Source organism: Centruroides vittatus, unplaced genomic scaffold, assembly GCF_030686945.1.
Source record: "Centruroides vittatus isolate TY-2023 unplaced genomic scaffold, ASM3068694v2 scaffold_450, whole genome shotgun sequence".
In the NCBI taxonomy this organism is placed as follows: domain Eukaryota; kingdom Metazoa; phylum Arthropoda; class Arachnida; order Scorpiones; family Buthidae; genus Centruroides; species Centruroides vittatus.
Window position 1 is genome coordinate 2960457 of NW_027122709.1, and position 22750 is coordinate 2983206.

The 22750-nt window shown below is 28.3% G+C and overlaps 1 protein-coding gene across 8 annotated transcripts in view; it reads right to left on the reverse strand.

The window, feature by feature from the left end:
- LOC136989252 (RNA binding protein fox-1 homolog 3-like) overlaps positions 1-22750 on the reverse strand; it is a 204400-nt gene that overhangs the window by 19704 nt on the left and 161946 nt on the right. For 5 of the 8 annotated variants that reach the window (XM_067287371.1, XM_067287373.1, XM_067287376.1 and 2 more), the window contains 3 exons: positions 18092-18146; positions 17122-17145; positions 4070-4196 (listed from right to left, as the gene is read on the reverse strand). In XM_067287371.1, the coding sequence (XP_067143472.1) occupies positions 4070-4196; positions 17122-17145; positions 18092-18146 (206 nt within the window). The remainder of the gene's footprint in view (positions 1-4069; positions 4197-17121; positions 17146-18091; positions 18147-22750) is intronic. The other 3 variants (XM_067287372.1, XM_067287379.1, XM_067287374.1) reach the window with 1 other exon arrangement.

A 22750-nucleotide genomic window follows, 5' to 3' on the forward strand; every position in this document is an offset into this window, starting at 1 on the left:
CACAGAGATAATTCAAAAATATTTTAACAATAAAAAGATAGTGATTCTTTGCTATAAAATTTGAATATTTTTTTTATGTAAAGTAAAAACATTTTAGTGATTGCTATCAAATTTTATGGAAATTTCTTAAATACGATATAAGAATATAACATTTTTTTCTTAAATATTCAATATTTGGATATAGTTGTTTAAAATTACTCAAATGATTAACTTTGTTTTAATAAAAATTCATCCTTAACATAAGATCTGTTCATTTCGTCTGCATTAATGATAAAACTATTTTGAATAATAAACAAAAATTGAGCAGTTTAATTCTCTATTATTAAACAAATTATAAAATGAATCTATTTAAAAAGTATAACATATCATATTCATAAGCTTCAAAAAAGGATCTGGAGTGAAGTTCATATTTCTTTGTAATGTCTAAGTTTTATTCTTCTCTGATAAATAATAATGATAGACATCTGTCTTATTAGTTATTGATACTAAATATTAATGATACATTGAGTTATATTGGTTAACGTCGATTATTAAGTTGTCTAATAATCGGGATTATTTGGCACTACAAATGGCGACATAATTTAGCATTGATTATTAATTAATTAAACAATTACGTTATATCTGCGGTCGGTAAACTAATTCGGCAAATCATTTGTATTTGATAATAGCGAGGTCGAGGCCGAAGTTTTAAATTTGAAAACGTGTACGTCGGACGTTCGGCACCGTTTTCCCGTAAGCCTAGAAGTTTGACAATGGCGTCTGGAATGTCGAGCACGATTCCACCGACTCCAAACGCCATTGTCAAACTTCTAGGCTTACGGGAAAGTGGCGCCGAGCGTCCGACGTACACGTTTTTGCGTTTAAAACTTCGGCCTCGACCTCGTTATTGATAAACAGTAGAACCTTTAACTGTAACATTTTTTATTATGAAATCTACTAGAGTTAGTCCAAATTCTGATACTTATAAAAAGGAAAAAATTTTACTGTTAAAATTTTTCTTAATATTGATGATGATAGTACCTTCTCCACAAGAAGTATATATTTTGTTGATAAATTTCAGTATCATTCTATTCCTGAAAGCATACAACAATTATATCAAACCAGCATATTTGACTACCTTAAAAGTTTTTTCAATAATATAACCATTGATTCTTCAATAAAAATTATGTCAACATTAAAGCCAAGATTTGAGTCATTGCTAAATTTTTGTTTCAGATGACGACTTGCAGAGTAAGTGCTCGATATTAACTCTTAAATTTTATTATTTTATTTACTAAAAAATTAATGATTTCATTGTTTTAAGTTTAAAATTTTGTATAATCATTTAGGTTGTATTTTTATATTCTTAACTGTAAATTACTACAATTCAAGCTTCAAAAATAATATGTAAAATAATTTTTTAAAGACAGTTTTTCAGTTTTATATCTGAACTAATAATGTGGGATTTTTGATCTCATATCACTATATGTTTTCAATGAATTTAATAAATTTATTATTATATAATAATAATCTTTATATAATAAAAGAGATTTAAAACTACAATTATTCAACAATGAATCACATTATATTTTTGAATCATCCTGTAAATTAATAGCATATTTAATTGAAAACTGATTTTGATAAAATTATTACTACTTAATTTTTATTGCAATATCTTTTTAAATTTAAAATAAAAATCATGCAATAATTAAAATATCTGATAAACAAAAAGAAATGTAAAGAATATATCTGAAATCTGACTGATGTTGTATTGAGTTATGTGTTCGTATTGAACTTTTAATAAAAGAACACTGGAATTCCATTCTTCTTCATCATGGTCTTACAATAGATAATGTGAAATTTGTATTACAAATTAGAATTTTTGAGTTTTAAAAGAAGAACATTTTTTATTGTGTTGTTTATTTAATTGTCTAACAAAGTCTATTCATTATATTTGACTAAATACTACATATTATAAAATTGAAGAGGATATCAATTAAAATTAACTAATCAGATACTATTAATATAGATATGCAATGTTTCTTACATTGTGTTAGTCTTCTCTGAACTGTAATACTGCAAGTATATTTATAAGCAGAGACAAAGTACTGGTAGTTGTTTCGCTATAGAAAATATCATCTAAATCTATTTGGACTTAGGAATAGAAAAAGTAGAGAATGATTTTAAGTTAGATTTGTATATATAATTTTATTATTATTTTCTATGCTGGAAATTTTTTAATCGTTTTCTTTCCTTGATTCTTAGTGTTTTGTGTAAGTTTTTGTTGTTTATATTCACTATCTGGATTACAAATATATATTACAACATATACGTATTAATTTGAGAATTTAATATTAAGAAATAAGTTTTGCCTGTACAGTACTTTATCATGAAGTATATCTGACATATAGATAGCTTTATTTGCTTTCTCAGACTTCAGTTTAATTTGAGAACGATTGAAATTATGACCTAAAATGTTCGTTGTATAAAATTTATTTTACAGTTTAATTAAGTATTAATAATAAATGTTTGCTTCTTACTTTTTCTTATGAAAACACTGTTCAAACATATTTGTCTTTTATATCAAATCTTTATTACTTAGTTCTTCTATTTACTTTTAAAATAGATGTTATTATATGAAAAGGAACAAAGAATGAAAAAAATATTTTTTTGTGGAAATGTTATATTAAGCAAATGGAAATTTGAAAATTTCTTATATCCTTAATTAATAAATATAGGCCTATACATAACTTTTATCTTAGTTATATTAATGAAACTGTTGGTATTGTGGCCGTACCTCATTGTATATATTAATTTAATTATAGTTTAAGCATCTTTCCTTTTGTTCTTTGTTCCTTCTCACTTTTAGAACTTTCTATCCTTACTTTTTTCTCTTGAGTGGTGAGAGCTGATTCGTGTAACTACAAAAAACAGAGATAAAAAGCACCCGAGGGCACGAGTGAGAAGGAATGGGACATTCTTTTGACTGGACCTCGAAGAGGAAGGACATAGGACATGGTGCTTCGTGTCGTCGAGAGCAGAACTAGCTTGATGAGGATCAGTGAACTTATTGTAGTGACGATACAAGAAGAAAAAGGAAGATGGCGACAAGCCATCAGTCTGAGCAAGTTCCGTGTGGCCTCCCACCAAAAGTGTGCAAAGTTCCGTATATCCTGGGTACTTCATCTTTTCCTATAACCTTATCTTACTGTTTATCACTTTCCTTTTTTTTTTTTTCTTTATTTCCCTCTTCCCTTAGTTTAAGTTAGTTTGTAAGTATTAGTTGTAGCACTCCCATTATTGGTTTCCTTATATATGTCGCAATATATAATATTCTTGTCATTTGTCCATCAATAATCTTGTCACTGCTGTATTACCATTCTTTGCCATTGAGTTGGAATCAATAACAATCTGTATCTATTCTGTGAAAATAAATATTTTGTTTAACTATACACTATGCATAGTTATTTGTTTGGTGCATTCTCCTTTGTCAGTTAACAATTTTTCACTGGAACTTCACAGTATCTTTTAGAATTACTTTTTCTTCTCTTCCTATTATCTACAAGAATAATTGAGAAGGTCTCTTTTTGAATTGATGCTGCATTCTATCAATTTCATTTTTACATCAGATATAAATGTTAAACACAAACTTTTTCTAGCTGTTTTTGTTTGTGGAATGAATAATGAGCTTCACTTTACTCTGGAATGGAATTCTTATCTATATTTAACAATAAAGAATTAGCTCAGGATCACCATTACAGTAATTATTAATTCAGTATCATCACTTTAGAAATGAAGGTGTATTTGTTTACATTGAATAAATATAATAAACATTAAATCCAATAAGGATTTATGGATTACCCAATATTTATTCTCATCTTTAATTTCATTTCTCCTAAAAAAGATTCTTTTTCAAAAATTATTTTAATTATAAAAATAAACAAATAATACAATCTAAATAAAAATTATCAGTTTTCAAATAAATATGTATTAATATTTTATTTTTAAAAGTTAAAATTTACTAATTATATTAAATTATAAGTAGAAAAATAATGACAAGTGCACAGGTATGGCCATATGCACCACTTACGGGGTGTAACCATGCAGGGCAGTAGCCGCAGCAGCTGCTGTTAGTGGTGAGGGGTGTCTTGCGAAGGCAGTGGCGAAGGCACCCCGTGCCCGACCTCTCTGTATTGCTACACCACGCAAGGCGGCCACTGGCAAATGCAAGAGGAGACAAACACCAGACATGCATTTCATTTTTTAAGCAAGCCAATCACAAAAGTAACACTAAGGGATGCTGATATGTTAAATAAAATATATTTAAAAAGGAAAAAAGGAGAATGGACTACTTGATGGAATTCATCTTAAAACATCCAAGGACATCTAATAAATTCTTAAAAATATAATTATTAAAGTTTTAAATTTGTTTGTGTATTTTATACTGTCGTTTAAAAAATTTATTATAGTAATTTATAAAAACACTGTTGTGATAAATTTTTGATACTTTTTAAAATATAAAAGAATTCATAAAATGTGTATAGTATATAATGAAATTGAAGTTATTTTATTCTATGTAGAAACAATCAATTTCTGAAACATATTGTATTATCTTAAAAAAACAAGAACTGAACAAACTAATTTTTATTTTATATAGTATTGCAACACAGTTTTAAATCATTGTTAACATTTCCATGTCATCTGGACACAAGTGTTAATAATGATCTAGAGTTATTTGACATTACTCTTGAAGTAACATCAAACATTATAACAGCACACTGCCCCCAGATATATCATCATCTCTGAGACCTCTAAATTTTCCCGATCAGCTGTAGCCCATATATTGAATCTAATTGTACCGTGAATTGTATGAAATACCAATGAATGAACTTCACCCGAAGTAGCGACAGATTTCTTTTCAAATTTATCAGTTAAATGCCTCTTTACAAATGTGATCTTCTCTGTTCCATCATCGCCAACTAAAACACATTTGAAAGTGGGAACTCCACTATTTTCAACTGAAAGTGGTCTCAGAGATGGACATTATATCCAAGGGCAGTGTGCTGTTATAATGTATGATGATACTTCAAGAACAACTTGTAAAAATGTTCCAAACTATAAAGCTGATATCATCTAACAATTGAAATATCATGTGCTCTAGAGAGCTTATTAATTGTATAATCTGTTTATATATAAATATTAATTACATTATTGTTAAAATATATATTTGTCTTCACTGCTCAACCCTTGATTTTTAAGTTACAAGAGAACCTTTTATACTGGTATATCAATTCAGATTTCTAAATATCTATTAACAAAATTTACCACAGAATTTATATTACCATTAATAAAACTGCACAAAAAAATTAGAAGGGTTAAACAAAAGTAAAGCATTGTGTTGAAGTATCAGTTAAAAATGATTAAAATGTATCTTTGAAAATTATAGGTAATAAAATTTAACTTTGAAGCTTGAGTTTTTAAATTTAAACTCTCTTAATTTAACACTTTGGTTAACGTAACCCTCGGTGCCAAGATGGCGGCTCGTCTCTGATTCCAGCAAGGAAACAGTGGGACGCACGTTCTAACCTAACCTAACCTAACCTAACCTATTCTAATAAATTACCATAATTATTAGCAACCAAATTATTAGAATAGGTTAAGTTAGGTTAGAATGTGCGTCCCACTGTTTCCTTGCTGGAATCAGAGACGGGCCGCCATCTTGGGATCAAGGGTTACATTAACCAAAATGTTTGCAGTATCTTATTAAAAATTTTTATTCTAGAAAAAAAGTAACTTTGTTTTAAATTATAAAAGGGATTGAAAAGGAATTTAGTAAATAAGAAATATGATAAATATTCTTTTTAATGGATTAATATATATATTTATATAAATTTGAGTAGTATTTTCAATATTTATATAGAAAGTATTACTCAAATCTATTTTAAACAAAGTGAATGAGGACTTCGTTGCTCTTGGGCATTATGAAAATATAGTATTGATATAATAGGAAAAAATAAGAGAATATATGAGATTAGCCACTCAACTCTCCTAGTTTGTACAGTTATTGCTTCTTCATTTTTAGATAATACAATAAACTGTGAAGATCTAGTTATTGTTTAGAATTATCCATTATACTAATACCATTATACCATACCATTATACATTTAAGCATTACTAACACAAATGCTAAATATTCTCTACACCAGAAGAGAATCTCAAAAATAAATCAGAAAAATTAATTTTGTTAATAATAGTTTTTATATTAAACTACATAAATTAATTTTTGTGAAAGAAAATTTCTTTATGAAGAGTGTAATAGATAAAAGTTAATGATTATTTTATTTTCATGAAAATAAATTTATTTATTTAGTTTGTAAAAAACAAAATCTCATTTCAAAAATGCAAAAACATATTGAGTGAATAAAATTAATAATTACAGTCTTGTAAAGTCACTAAAATATAAACAAAAGTAAAAATACTATATTAAACTGCATAAATTTTATGCTATTTTTATTGAAACGTTATTTTTATCATAAGAATCGAATTCATTCCTTACCAAACAGAAGATATTTTTCTTAAAATGTTACAATGTATCCAATCGACACATTTGGAAGGTATTTAAAAAAATGTTTATAAAACTGCTAAGAAATAATAATAGAAATGTGAAGAGTTTATTAAAATTATTACAATAAAGTTTTTTGTTATATCTATTGTAAAAAAGTAGAAATAATATAAAACTTAATTTGTCCAGAAAAAATATCAAATTCTTTTACATAGAAAAATTGCCATTGACAGGTTTTATAATGTCTTGGTATAAACAACTGCATATCTATATATATATATATATATATATAATCGAGACGAGTTGATGATGATAATATAATAATAATAATAATCAGCACAGAGCCCAAACGGTTAAGAGTTGAAAGTTGAAATTTGGTATACAGTTAGGGTATGTCATGAAAACACACACTAAGAAGGAATTTTTGGAAATTCCCCCGCAGGGAGAGAGGAAAAGCATTAAGGCTTAACCTGAAAAACGGCTTCTACTGTACTATTTTAGATAGGATCTTTTGTTTTCAACTACGTTTAGTCTTCATTGAGTACTTAGGTGTATTAAACTGATAACATTACAGACGTTATAAATATTTTTATATATTTCGATTTTTTAACCAAATGTTCGAACCGTTTTAAATTCGAATTTGTTATTGCATATTGGTTCGATTACAGAACGATTGTAAACGTTGTAAATGGTGTTTGCTTGCAAAATCCATGCGGGCGAAGTTGCGGGTAACAGCTAGTTGGAAATATATTTGATACATTAAAAGACAATTTATATAAAAATATTGCACATGGTAATATAAATTAAAGAATAATGGGCAAAATCAAAATTTGTGTCATGAGCTTATTCATTCTTTGTTACTATGAATTAAAACATTAACTCATAATTGAAATTATTATTTTAATGAATGGTTTGTTAATTATTATTATTAATTTCTAAATATACAAATACAGAGTTGATGTGATTGAAAATATTTTTTATTTTATGATAAGCTATATATATTAATAAGAGAAAATTCCAAATTATGAATAAATTTATTGAATTTGACTTATATTTGAAAATGGTCTCTTGCCTGAAAGTACTAATATGTGAATTTTTAGTTATTTAAATAACAGTAAAGCAGTATGTTGTTAATTCTTTTCTAACTTTATATTTTAATATTTTTTCTACTCTATAGAACACTTTATATTCCTACATACCTGCATCTATACTTTCCTAAGATAACCTTAAAATAAAACAAAACATTTTAAAAGTAAAGTTTTAGCTTACTACACCTTTATTTTATATTCAAACAGTTTTAAAATAACTAGAACATCATGAGACTTTGTCATATTGTGATAGAATTGAAGCAGAGCCAGAAGGAAAGAAGTGATCCCTGTACCTGTTAGGTGGAGAAAAGGCAATCCTTGTACAGTACCTGACGGAGAAGGACAGGTGAACTTTGCTCTTGTTGCCACAAAAGAGCCTATCCTCATACCTGCAGGCCACGGAAGACGCTATCCTTGCACTGGCCGGGTATGGAGAGACAATCCAAGAATAAAACAATCGCCATCGATTGCTTTGTTGTTGCGTTTTGTTCATTTTTTGTACCTATTTTCTGTTAGGTGCACATAATACTGTCTTTATATTTGACCCCTAGGCCTAAATTATGTTAGGTGTGCTTGTTGCATCAGAGAGCATAGACATTGCACTGTAATACCTTTTGTATATCAAAAATGAAGTTATGGATTCCTATTTTTACTTTCCAGGCCCTGTTATAGATAACAGAGGGAAAGTATGGTGATCAGTCAGAAAATGACCCCCCCAAACATTTTTACATTTCTGGACTTAGGGGATCTGGAAACATCAAGAAATGCAAAAACATTTACAGTTTTTTCTGTATGTATGGATGTTAATGTGTGTGTATATTTTTGTGTATGGTACGATTTTGTTTACCTGTTTGAAGCTTAATAACTCCTGTGCTTTCGAAAATTTCTGAAATTTTGCAGGAAGGTTTGTTTATCAGAAAGATTCATGCTATTAAATTTTGGTGGTTAGGGTGGGGAGATAAAGGGTGGTTATGTGCCATATCTTGAGTAGGGTTGGACTTAATGACAATATCACCCATTATTAGCATTTACAATTTTTTATAAAACCCACCCTTACCCTCAAAATTAAGCTTTCTACCATATTATAACACAGTAATACCTCGGTTTTCATTGACTTCGGTTATCGTCAATTTTTTTCACGAAAAATTTGTCTCGGTTTTCGTCAATTGCCTCGGATTTTGTCGGAATGCCCAAGTGACCTCGCTGCTAATTTTGTGAAAACAAAGGGCAACCCAGTCATTTTCCAGCGCAGTGTGGCATTATTTCTCGTTGTGTGAACATTACCCCGCAACGGCCAACCATTGGCCAACGGTTCCATTCCCTGAACATTGGGAGTTTGGTCGCGGGGTTTGCACTTCGCCAGGGTGGGCTGGCCATGTAAAGTTTTCTGGGTTTTCTCCATGTCTGTATGCCTAAATAGGCACCAGTTACCCTTAAATGGATTTCCCAGAAGGCATTATTTCCCTCGATACGACCATCATAAATGCATACAACTAACTATTATATGACAATTACATCACACTTTACTACGAGGCAATATAGGCTAGAAGCTCATGTCCAACTAGCTTCTACAAGACAAGACATTACCCCTTGTGTTTAGCCGAACAATTCCATTGCTTTCATCTTAATGCTAATTATCTTTATGCTAATTAGTCTTTTATGTTAATATAGTGTTAAATACTAAAAGCAATAATAAATTAAGTCTCTATAAAATGTGTTTTTGGTATGTATTTTGGAGTATCTAGAACGAATTAATTGGATTTACGTTGATTCATATGAAAATAATTGCCTCGGTTTTCATCGGTTTCGGATTTCGCCGATTGTTTTCGGACGGATTATCGACGAAAACTGAGGTATCACTGTAATTAAAAGTGTAAACAGTTTTTTTTAATGAAATATCAAACAGATAGTGCCACCAGAATTTTAAATGTTTCTGGGAAAGTTGAGTGATTTGTTGCTGGATTTGTTTACATTTAAATGGACTCACATTACATTTCTGGATTCCTCATCTCAATTAATGGAAAATGGCAAAGTTTTATCAAACTTGATCCATTAAATTTTGAGAACAAACTCTATTCTATAAGCCCATGCAAGATGTGCTAGTGACCGTGAAACATCACACAACAAAGTCAAGTGATTTGTGCAATATTTCTTTGTCACGCACGCTTGTGAAATGATCTTACATCTCAATGAAATCATGGACCCCCATTTTTTATTGCATTTTTGGATTCTGCTTCACAATTAATGAAAAATGGCAAAGTTTAACCAAAGTCTATCGAACGAATTTTGAGAACAAACACAATTCTGTAAACCTCATAGAAGAAACTTTGTTAACAATCTGCTTCAATAAAACAAAATTCTGTTAGTTTGTATTGTTTTATTTATATTATTTAATTAATTATGTTGCATTCTAATAAAGTAATAGTAATGAAACCAAAAGTGAAAAAGACATATATTAGAAATATATACTTGGAATAATAAAAAAATATTTATAAAGAATAGTTAGCACATCTTTAAAAAATTTTCAACAAACTCACACACAGTAAAATCTAAAACAGAAGTTGAATAAATGGAAATATGTCTAAATGGAAAAACTTTTGAATGTTGCAATTCTACATTACGCTGTACTGTAGCAGCAGAATTGGCTTTTAAATTTAAAATTGTTTATAAATTGTTTTTACACATATCTATAATTGGTTGAATGCATTGAGATAATGGATCAATAGAAATTATTTATCATAATCAATGAATAGATTAGAAATTTTAAATTATATAATGATTATAATAATTTAACTTATGTAACAATTTAATGATATTAACTTTTGAAAGGAATTTAGATGAATAATTGAATTAATTTTAAAGACTGTAATTTTAAATTCCATTATATATACAGGTATCCCTCATATAACATGATAGTTACATTCCAAAATATCCATGCTATATGAAACAAAGGACTAGGTTCCAAAAGTTAGCAAAAATATACTATTCTTTCCCGTCACTAAGATAAATTATTGATTGCTTTAATAATCAATAATTAACTAAAAATCACAATTAAAAACACTGTATTATGCATTAATATAAATTTTAGTTAAATAAGAGTATTTTCTTTTTACAAAGTATTGTCATCATCTCAGCTTTTTTATTGATCTTGGTCAAAAATATTATGGCTGTGTCTTCATTTTTATTATAAAAAAATTTTGTGGATGAAAAATAAAAATATGTTGTTAATCAAAATTTGTTCCAGGAGGCCCTCATTTGTTCAGTTGAGTACCAAGAAATTTTTCTCTAGAATTTGTGTTAGAATACCAAATTGTATGAAGTTGAAACAGTTTGAGTACCGAAATACTGCTGTATTTTGCTCATCATTTTTTACAAATGATTGCTTACCTATGGTTTAAAAAAAGTTTAATAACACTTAGTAAAACTTATTTAAACATTTTTAGGTAAATACAAAGATTAATCTATAAAAACAAAATGCAGTGATAGTCTTAAAGGTAAAATATGACAGCAACGACATTGATACCTGGTTGATCGGAAAGCTGGGAGAAGGAAGAAACAATTGTACTATCATTTTTCGTTAAAGTAAACCCGACGAAAGTCACCAAACAAATTGAAAATTTCAATATTGTAAAATTCGTGGGTAAATTTGAGATGATGAGTATGCTTACTTTAATAAAAATAAAAACATCAAATAACAAGTTTGCACTTCAAAGATGTGAAATTTTGTATAGAGGATTTCCCAAATTCTCAAATCATGTTAGAGCAAAACTGGAAACTGTGTTGTACCGGGGATATCCCCAATTTTCCAACCATGTTAGAGTGAAACTGCATTGTTGAAGTGCCATGTTGTACGAGGGATATATATATATATGTATGTATGTATCTTAAAGTTTAATAATTGAAGGGTTTGGGTGTAAAAGCTGGTAAGTACCGTTTTGATTATGTTATAATACATGTTAACAGCTAAACACTAATGTATTTCAATTTAAATATATATCTGCTTTTCCTAACTTTTCATTATGGCACCATAATGAAAGTTAGGAGAAAATGTAACCCTTCAACCAAGCCAAAACCAAGCCAAACCCTTCAACTGTAATTCATTTGAGCAATAAAATTTTATCATTCAAATAAATCTATTAAAGCTAATTGATTGGTAAGAAGCATAATATTCAAATTTTTACTTTAATAATTTCATTCATTTGTTGAATCTCAATAACATTGTTCACTCAATAATTTTTATCATTGAACACAAATTATTACATAAAAATATCTGATGGTCTAAAATTTAAAAATTGAGCAAAAATATTATTAGAAAAGATTAATTTTATATCAGAAGAACATTTTGTCATATAAAAAGTTATCAATTAAAGTAATTTATAATTTCCTATTCTATTGATACAGTATTATCAAGTTGAAAGCATTTTTACCAAAACAAAATTCATTTAATTAAATAAAATAGCAAACTACTATTTGCCATGTATAGTATATTCATGTAAATCTATCTTTAGTGAATATAAATATAGTAATAGAAGGAAGAATGAAAACAACCAAAAATAGGAAAAATTAAATTTAATAAGAAAAATATGCACTTATTTTGGTATGAAGGACCCTGCACAGACCTTATAGGTATGTTACTGGTGGATTTGTTATTTTGTAGTTCTAGTGGTCCTGATTAAAAGTCTCCATAGACACAAAGTCAAAAAATGAACAGTTTTTGAGTTATCGAGAGTCCTATTACACTTGTTGTGAAGTCCTAAATCTTTTTTGTTTCAAAATATAAAACAAGCACGGTCAAGCCAATCTGATAGCATGCTCGACAAAAGTGAATCAAATATGTTTAAAATAAATTTTATAAATTCTTGGAATCAAGTAGTTGTTGCACATGCGTGAGGACTTGCGCAATAAATGGATTGAATGGAACATAACACTTAGGTAAAAAGTGAAGTCGTTGTGCATGCGCGTGGAAATCTGACAGACGGACAACATCGCCGGACGGACAAAAGTCCTAACATAAATACTTCGCCACTATAGTGGAGCATGATAATAATATGTCCCAACGTAGTTCCTTTATCAACTATTATCAAGCCTTGGAGGAATGCACTCAAACACGATATAGCATCATAGGTTGCCCCGTAGGGTCACCTACGATTCTGTTCTATTTGGTTGGCTGCTTGTGCATGTGTAGAGTTTTATTCTTGTAATTTATCAAATTATTTTTATTACTCCATGAAAAGAATAAAAATTATTGAGCGAGAAGTATAAAACATATTAATGTACAGTACTTCTTATCAATCTAGAATTACAAGTTGATTGTTATATATCATTATGTGCATATTGAAAATTTTTCATTTTGAGAATACACAAAACTGAAGAAGAACATTTAGAAACAAATTTGACATGAATCCTCCAGTTAAAAAATGATTTAAATGTTTATCACATAGATAGGTAAAATAGTTATAAAATCTTAAAACACAACTATATTAATTATACGTAGTTAACATAAAATAACAATCAGTATAGAGCAGTTTATTTACTTTATAAAATAAAACTTTAAAAACAAACTATTACTATATATGCTGACATTTAAATCAACTTCCTGAGTCTGAAAAATATCTCCCAAAACTAGGCCAAAATCCAAGTATAAAATGTGAATCTTTACTACTGAATTGGGTTTACTTGTTTGGTTAACTTATTTAATATAGAGATTAATATAACAAAAATTCTATGTAAATGAATATTACATCCGGTAATTGTATTATTACAATTTTCATTCTAAAAAGGCACAGCCCTATTAGAATGAAAGGACATTGTTTTAGTGAGGCAGATGTTAACTGCTCACTTTATCTTTAAACAAACAAATTTTTAAATTTAATGATCAATTTTCAGTAAGACATGTTAGTGGAAAAAACATGTCTTACTGAAAATTGTATAATGCTGCAATGCAGCATTATACAATTTTGCTATAGTCTACCATATATCATGATAGCATATCATATGCTTTGAGTCAACTTTTACAGTGGGTATAGGTCTAAACTTTTGAGCTAAAAATTTTGACAATGACTTACATGCCAGCATATACAGTTAAATTTATCTGAATAACTTGTAGTAATTGGCAAATAAAACGGTTGGCACAATAACTTTGATACAATCAGATAACAAGTACAAAATTTTTAAATTTTTGATCACATCAATACTGCACAAAGCCAAAGTCAAGACTACTTTAATTGTCAACTTCTGTAATTTTGTGCATATAACCCATGGGTTATCGTGCTTGAAAGATAATTTGAAAGGAGGTGCAGATTATGCAATGAAGTGGGTTATATTCAAATTTTAAATTCCGATCACAATTTAAAGTTGATTCATACTATACGACAGGCCGACGGTGGGCAGTCGACCTACTGGACCCACAATTACAGTATCTATTCATATGTTCATAAGAAATGATACAACTGTTTAATCACAAAAGTTAATATTTTTTGAATTAAAACAACTTTTCAATTCTTAGTTAGAAAAATGAATGAAAGAAATATACAGAAAATATGACTTTTTAATAAAGGAAATCAAACTAATTTGATATCTTTTATTTTATTATTATTACTTGAACAGTCATAAAATAAAAATGATGAATATTTTTTATTTTTACACTTAATTTACATAATTTGGACAGTTCATAAACACCTGCAATGGAATTATGGCCAGTGAATACAGAGATGAATTTCTTGCTAAATGTACTGTACATTTGGATTGAGAGTTATTTAATATATAAAATCTTATGCAAATGCTAGTTTATTAATGTAAAATGGCTCTCTAAACCTTACAGGGTTTAAAAAATAAAGCAAAAAGGCAATGTCATGTTAAGTTATAATTTTTTTTATTAAATTTAACACAAAACAATAATTATTAAATTTAATTAAAAATTATTGTAATTATTAGTTAATGTTAATACTCAATAACTGCTTATCTTCAGAAAAATTTATATTAATTATTAATAGCTAGCCAAACCATACTCTGAATAATCCAGAAATTAACAATATTATTATAGAATATTTGGGCTTGAGATGGCAACTTCTAAACTGCATACCAGTAATTATTTTGCTTTTGACCGCTGTCCTGGAGTGTGGAATATATAATGGGGCAGGTTATGCAAGAATTTTATTTTCATTCTTTCAGTTTTTCTGCGGGGTATATATCACCATGCATTATCAGCACAAAATTACAGTAGTTTGTATTTTGCAGAATATAGTTGTTTCATTTTTATTACATTTATTTTTATATATTGAGTTAAATAACAAATTTTATTTACTATTATATATATATTGAAATGTCATTTTAATGAATATTACTAAACAAAATATTCATTCTAAGGATAATTCTGCTAAAACTTGTCATTTCTATATATACAGTGGAAAATTATTTGAACCCGACGTGACCCGGGACTAGGGCTTATGGATGAATGATATTTCAGATAATGTGGAAACTCATTTGTTTTTGTGTTTTTGATACATTAATTACTGCATTACAATATTTATAGTTCACGAAACTTTAAATGTACAATTATTGTATTTGAAGGTAAATTAATTTACTCAAAATCTGATGTAATGTTATGTCTACATGGTATAGTTTTGCAGTGCTACAGTTTGAGAGTTTGGTCTTTGTGCATTATACTCTATGGGATGTACTGTACATTGCTACACATTCTGCTTTTTATTTATTTATTTATTTACTTGCAAACTGTATTTTAGAAAATCAAGTTTCTACTGTGTTTATATGTTCTTTTAGTAGAAAAATATTTTAGATTTGATGATTACTGTTGTTATATTTGGCTATATTATTTTTTAGTAAAAATTAAAGGCAAAAGCCATTAATTATATATATGCAACTGAAACAGGAAGTTCGGAATACAACCACACCTTTTCTAAAGTTTTAGCAAATTAGGTTTAAAACCATACTTAGAAATGTTTTTGACCATTTTCATTCAGTCTTCCTCAGGCATTAGCAAAAAAAAAAAAAAAAAAAATTTGTTCAATTTTGCTAATGCCTGAGGAAAGCTGAATGAAAATTGGCCAAAAACATTTTTAAGTATGGTTTTAAATCTAATTTATTTCTTTTCTGGAACTGTAAAAAAGTTGTGGTTGTATTCTTAATTTCATTAATCTTATGATGTCTATTTATAATAATATTCTCCAATTTTATTTATCAATATCTTTAGAGATTGCATCTGCCTTCTCACTAACATATACTTAAAAGTGCAAATATTTGCTGTGAATAAAGAAATATTGTAAACAAAGGTAAGTTTTAACTACATTCAAATTTTTGTTTAAGTTTAGTCTATGCATTAATCATTTATTCATGGCATGTTTTCATAATGAAATAATAGTAAATATAACTTCCTCAAAAAACTGGAACAGTACATATAGATTTGAACATAAACCTAAGCAGTAAATAAACAACAACTAACTCGTTATATATAAAGACCAACAACTGCCGAATTATCGGGCTAGCAAATGGCTATAGTAGTATTAATAATTTAAGTTAATTTGGTACTAGAGTTAGACGTTAATTCGGCAGTTGTTGGCCTCCTAAGAAATAAGATGTTCTCTAAGAAGAATGAGAGAAAATGCTATTTGTTTTTCAGTAACCGATAATAAATTAAATTATTGTTCTTCACTTTTTCAATTCCTATTAGTTCACACTCTTCCTATAAATATATATCTTGTTCAAATTTTCAATCGTTAATCAAATACTTTTTATTCATCCACTCAAGTTCAAATACATTTTTTTACACTTGTAGTGGATGACATTTGATGTTAATGAATGAATATTTGAAAAAACTGTATTAATTAATTACATTTAAACTGTGGCGCCCGTTGGCAATATGCCGATTCCGACCGATAGAGGACGCAAGGAGGAAAAAAGAGAACTTCGAACTACTCGTTCACTTTTCGGACCAACGACGACAGGAGACGGACGTTAGAACGAGTGGTCGGCACAAGTAACTAAAATAAAATTTTTCTTTGTTGACCTAAGTAGGAATTGACTTTAAAAAATTTTTTTTTATATTACTTGTTCTGAAATTATTTGTTACATTCCTACATAGCACTATTTCATTATCCATGCAATTTCATTATAATGACATTTCACTATATTTATCTTTAAAACTATTAAAAACTAACTATACGTATTTCAGAAGAAAAAATTTGCATTTTAGAAATGAAGATTTTGTTTTTATGTATTGAAAAAAATATTTGATGAAAATTTAGATTTATGTTTGAATACTTTTAGACATCACGTAAAAAATTTAGAAACAACTTCAACATCCCTTGTAGTTTAAATTATTTTAAATTATTAAATAAAAATAAAATTTCAAAAAGAGACTTTACATTTTATTCTTAAAAATATTTGGTACTAAAAAAAAAATTTACGGAATTACATTATTCAATTTAATGTTATAATGAAAATTGGATAATGTTGCTTTTTTAATGTATTACTTACCATTTGTTAGAACTGGATAGATCACTACCATCAGACAGGTGCAATTAATTACAGTATCAAATTAATACTTTGATTGTCACATATTTACATTCATAATATTTTGATAAATTTATATATTAAATAATTCATTAATAGTAATAAGTGCATTTATTATTATCATCGTATACAAAGGGCAGCAAATGCAGTTTGTGTTAATATTATCATTTTTATATTTCGAGAATAATATACATTTCTTGATAACGGCGAAGCAATTTTTAAATCTAATTTATTATTATTGATAATTACGCAAATGAGATAATTTTGTTCGTGTGTATTAAGTCTTACATTTTATAAAGAAAATTCGTGTATAGTTAAAAAAAATTAATTTATAAACCACCCAAACCTAATCGGTCGAGATAAAATTATAATTTTGATCTGGAATATATAGGATTTTTACTCGGAAATTAGCTTGTTACGACCAATTCGTTCGTTAAGTGCCCGAGATACAGTATCTATAAAATATTTTAAAGTGCACATTTTTCCATCTATAAGTAAAATTGACATTCTTAACATTCATATATTTTAACCTTAATAAAATAATTGAATGATCATTCCTTAGCAAAGAGAAAGTAAAAAATGAACTTGCTAGGTTATATAATATATACATATATAATAAATTATATATTATTATTTATTGGAAAGCTAAAAAAATTTAATGCTCTCTACATTAGCAAATATTCACAAATGTAAGCAAACACAATGCATTATGTAATTCACATAAAATGGACTACTAAAAATGTATAAAAAGTGCACAAACTGCAGTGCCATCAAAAAAATTAAATCTAATTTTCTATTGTTTAATAACATTTACGGATAATAAAAAAATATGAAATCAGTGCAAACAGTTTAACACAAAATCGGATTACATTTAAACTAGTAATTAGAATGAAAGTAAGAACATTCAATGTAAATATTCCATGCAAGTACTTACCATTTGGAATTGTAGGTGTTTTCTTGGTTTGTACTCTAGCTGTTGCATTATTTACCTATAACGTATAAATATTTATTAAAAACTATTCATAAATTGTAAAGTAATATAAATAAAGTTGTAATTTTTATGCGCTATAATAACTTATTATAATATAGAAAATTTTCAAATATATAAAATATATGTTAAGAATAAAAAAATACGAAAACAATTTTTAGACGAGATCTTATAAGTAATGATTCAAATCATTTGCTATAATAACTGATAAAGCGAATCGGCGACCAGTTATTTGTTGTTTTTAAAAATGATTTGAAGCATCATTCATATTTCTCTAAATGTATTAACTATAAGTTTTGATTTTCTACTTCAGTAAAGCTATATTATTATTATTATTAAAACTTTAGAATTAATGATTACTACTTAATTATAATTAAATATTTTATATAGAAAATAAAGTATTTTAATGATGCATATTTTCCAATATTTTTTAATTTATAAATAAAAAAATCGTTTCTTTAATTATATTAAAATAAATACAATTTTGAAAATAGTTTATCCTATTGATGACTTATTGTCTTACATTATTTTAAACTATAGAAAAATTTTTACAATATCATAAAATATTAGTTATTTTAATTAATAATAGGTTTTGTTTCTTTTTCAAATAGTATTTTGTTAGAGTTTAATAGGCAATCGTCACCTTTCGCAAAAACGAGTTGTTTAGTTTGTATTACAAAATATACACTTTACAATTTATATGAAAAATTCACAAAATTTACATTATATTTATACTAAAAATAATTTTATTTGTTAAACTATAACAAAATTTTAAGTTGAAAAAAGGAACTATATATGACTTATAATTACAAATACATATCACTTTTTCAGACAGAAAAATAAATAAATAACTAATAAATACAAAAACAAAAATGGATTTATATGCCAATTAAAATAATTTTTACAGATATATACTAAAAATACTGTATTAAAGAGTATCGGCATAAATAAATAAATAAATTTTATATTTTTAACAAGATATATAGTCGACTCCGCAGGTTAATTAGTCGGCTTTCTGTGGTCCCAGCCGACTTACGTAGGCAATAATGTTATTAATGTTAAAAAACTCGGTTTACTCGACATCGTTTAACTCGTCACCACTGGATAAATTAACATACTTTTTCTGTTTTACACTTTTTAGACGTCTGATAAGTTGACACCGTACAATAAGCTGTGTGGTGTGAACTCATTTTTCGGGGAGGGAGTCGACTTATCAGAATTCTAAACAGTGTGAAACAGAAAAAGTATGTTGATTTATCCAGTGGTGACGAGTTAAATGATGTCGAGTAAACAGAGTTTTTTAAGGTTAATGACATTAATGCCTATGTAAGTCGGCCGGGACCACAAAAAACTGACTACGTAACCGACGAGTGTCGAGTTATCTGGGTGTCGACTTATGCGGAGTCAATTGTATTTTCTTTGGGTTTTTCATTTCAAACTGTTCTAAAAGTTGATGATAGTATCAAATGGACTGAAAACATTGCTGTTTATGGTGTGATTGTTTATGGATAGTTAAAGCAGTGTTTGTATCACTTTCAAAATGATTTTAATCATTTAATCTCACATATACAAAGTTTTAAATCAAATGGATATTTGATTTGTTACTAAGATATTTATTATAATGATTGAAAACAGTAATGGTTAATAATGATCTACATTTAATTTATTCATTTCTTTATATAAATTAAATTTATCTTTACCTATATATTAAACTATTAGACAAACTATAAAATTTATATGCATATTTAATCTTAATAAGTAATGGATTTTATGGATAACTGCATTTTGCAGATTAATTTTCATATTGTTGACAATGTAAAGAAAAATATAGAAATTCTCACTGAAATAAGATTGAAATTTTAATGAAAAAATCAAACACTATCCCAACTTAATCATTCTCATATAACTGTTTAGTTCAGATAATAAGAAACAACATTATGTACTGTTACATAGCCAAACGATCGCCTTAAATACTCGGGCTATAAATCCACTAATTTTAATAATTAATACTAAGTAATTTGCTACTAGAGGTAGATGTTAGGCACCATCTGTTATATAAGTTAATAATTATAATTTTTAAATAGTTTATTAAATAATTTAGAATCATCTGGAAGAAAAGAGCTGGCCTGGGGGTGGGGCTTGAACCTGCAACCTTCGCTCGCTGCTTTTTTCTTTTCCTAGATCTATTAGCTAGAGTCCAAGTGTAAAAAACGTAAAGCATAAGTTTATGTGATACAAGTGAAAACATATACAGTATATACTGCATACGGGCATTGCCAACTAAGCCAAGGGGATTTAGTCATTTCATAGTCCCCTGTAGCTTTAGCAGTGACAAGCACAGTACAAATACTCACCTAAAAACACCAAGTAGCAACCACTAACTCATCCAAAAACCTTTTACCGGTGACAGTCTACTCAAAGTCCCTCATTACTTCCATTACCTCCGCAGGAGGCAATGGAAGTAATGAACAAACGTCGCAAGATATTATACCTGTTTCGTACAACCCGTTATTAGCACCTTTGTACAGAAAAATTGCCAAAAGACAAGGGATACGTATAACTTACCGACGTTGTCCATCTATGCTTCAACTCCTGCGGAACAATAAAGATAAACTGAACAGGGGCAAATTACCAGGGGTGTATGCAATCCCATTAATGGATCATAGATGCAGCAGAGAATTATTGTACATAGGAGCCATGAAGCGTGCAGTGGAAGTGAGATGGAAAGAACATCAGAAAGACATTCTGCATGGCAGAGCTAACACCTCGCTAGCAATATATGTGTCGGATCCGGAAATCATCCCAGACTTCAAGGCCGCTAAACTACTAGTCACCACAAAATGCACAGACCACATTAGATGGTTGGAACAAATAGAAATATGTAAAGCCTTCCAGTCATCCCAGCCAACATGCCAAAGATGAAGTAACTTTATCGTTACCATGGCAGGCACTACTGCAAAAAGAGGAGACGAAATAAAAGAAGGGAAACGTAAAGGATAGGAGGATAACGTAAGGCGTATGAATAAGAGGGATTCGGACACAGTTGGGTATGAATGGTTTTGTACCCTAGAGTATGTTTTACACCGTAATACATCGGCATAGAACTGCTCACGTGATCAGTTTTTAAAAGAATTGTGGAGCATTTTTTAAAATTTGTGAAAAAATTTGTAAATAGCACGAGATTAGTGTTTTGGTTGAAGTTTTATTCGTTTGGAGTTTCTATAGAAGCTATTTGAATGGTTTGAATTTTCGGTTGGCACGTGCGTTGCGGAAAGAGGAGTTCGATAATTCGAAAATCGCTTTAAGAAGAGAAGAAAGCTTGAGAAAGGACACAGTGAGGTGTCCGAAAACGTTTGCTGAGGGACTTTGAGTAGACTGTCACCGGTAAAAGGTTTTTGGATGAGTTAGAAGCACAGTACACTTTAGAGCAGCAGTTCCTGACTTAAGGAATCAAAAGTAATTTATTGAAAATACAAAAAACAGACTGAATTAATAAAAATTGCATTTCAATTATTACACAGGTATTTAATGTGAAGGATTAATTTTCACAGGTGATTTTGTCAGCAGATGTAGTGGAAGCTCAACTAGTGGTGGAAAGTCAAATGCATTTTGGTTTTTAAGCAAATCACTAAGTGATCACTAAAGTATGCAAATATTACTATCTCTGGACAATAGTTTCTCTGACAGGAATGAATACTTAGAAAAAATCAAATAAAAGATTTGATTATTCTTATCATTAGATTCAATGGATTTTATTTTCTAAAAAATGTGGGCCATGCAGCCAGAAATGCAACTACAAAAAAATTGCATTGCTTACTTACGCTATTACTGACATTAATTTGTCACACATCCATTATAGTATAAATTTTAATACAGAAAATGGTTAGATTTACCTATGGTATACAAAATGGTGGCTCATCTCTAATTCCAGCAAACAGAAGGTAAACAGTGGGGTCGCACATTCTAACCTAACCCAACCTATTCTAATAAATTACAATAATTATTACCAACCAAATTATTAGAATAGGTTAGGTTAGGTTAGAATGTGCGTCCCCACTGTTTCCCTTCTTCTGTTTGCTGGAATTAGAGACGAGCTGCCATTTTGTATACCATAGGTAAATCTAACCCATAAAATAAAAGATCTTGCATTCTTATGAACATGTTGCAAGTTTATTGTTTATTAAAATATATGGTCCACTACTAGAAGTGTGGAATGTAAACTATTACATACAGATATGACATGATCTCATTCTGCTATTAAACTAGATTAAAAAAACGACAATAATGTGAGAATGCACTGTTAATACTGTTCAGAAATTTCTTTAGTAAATTAACAACAACTTGAAATTATTACTAAACCAATATTAATTTTTGTTTATGTACTTAAATATAATATGTAAATAAATTTTGAAAAAACAAACTGTAAATCATTTTACTTTTCAACGAAATGTCTAACTACTTGTGTTAGGAAATAGCATTATAGTACTTTTTATTTTAGCGATGCATCACTGGTTATGTAATATTTTTATTTTTGATGTGGATAATATGCAGGAAAACTATAGTAACTTAAAACAGGTGAAAAACTTGTTGTTATTTTAAAGATTT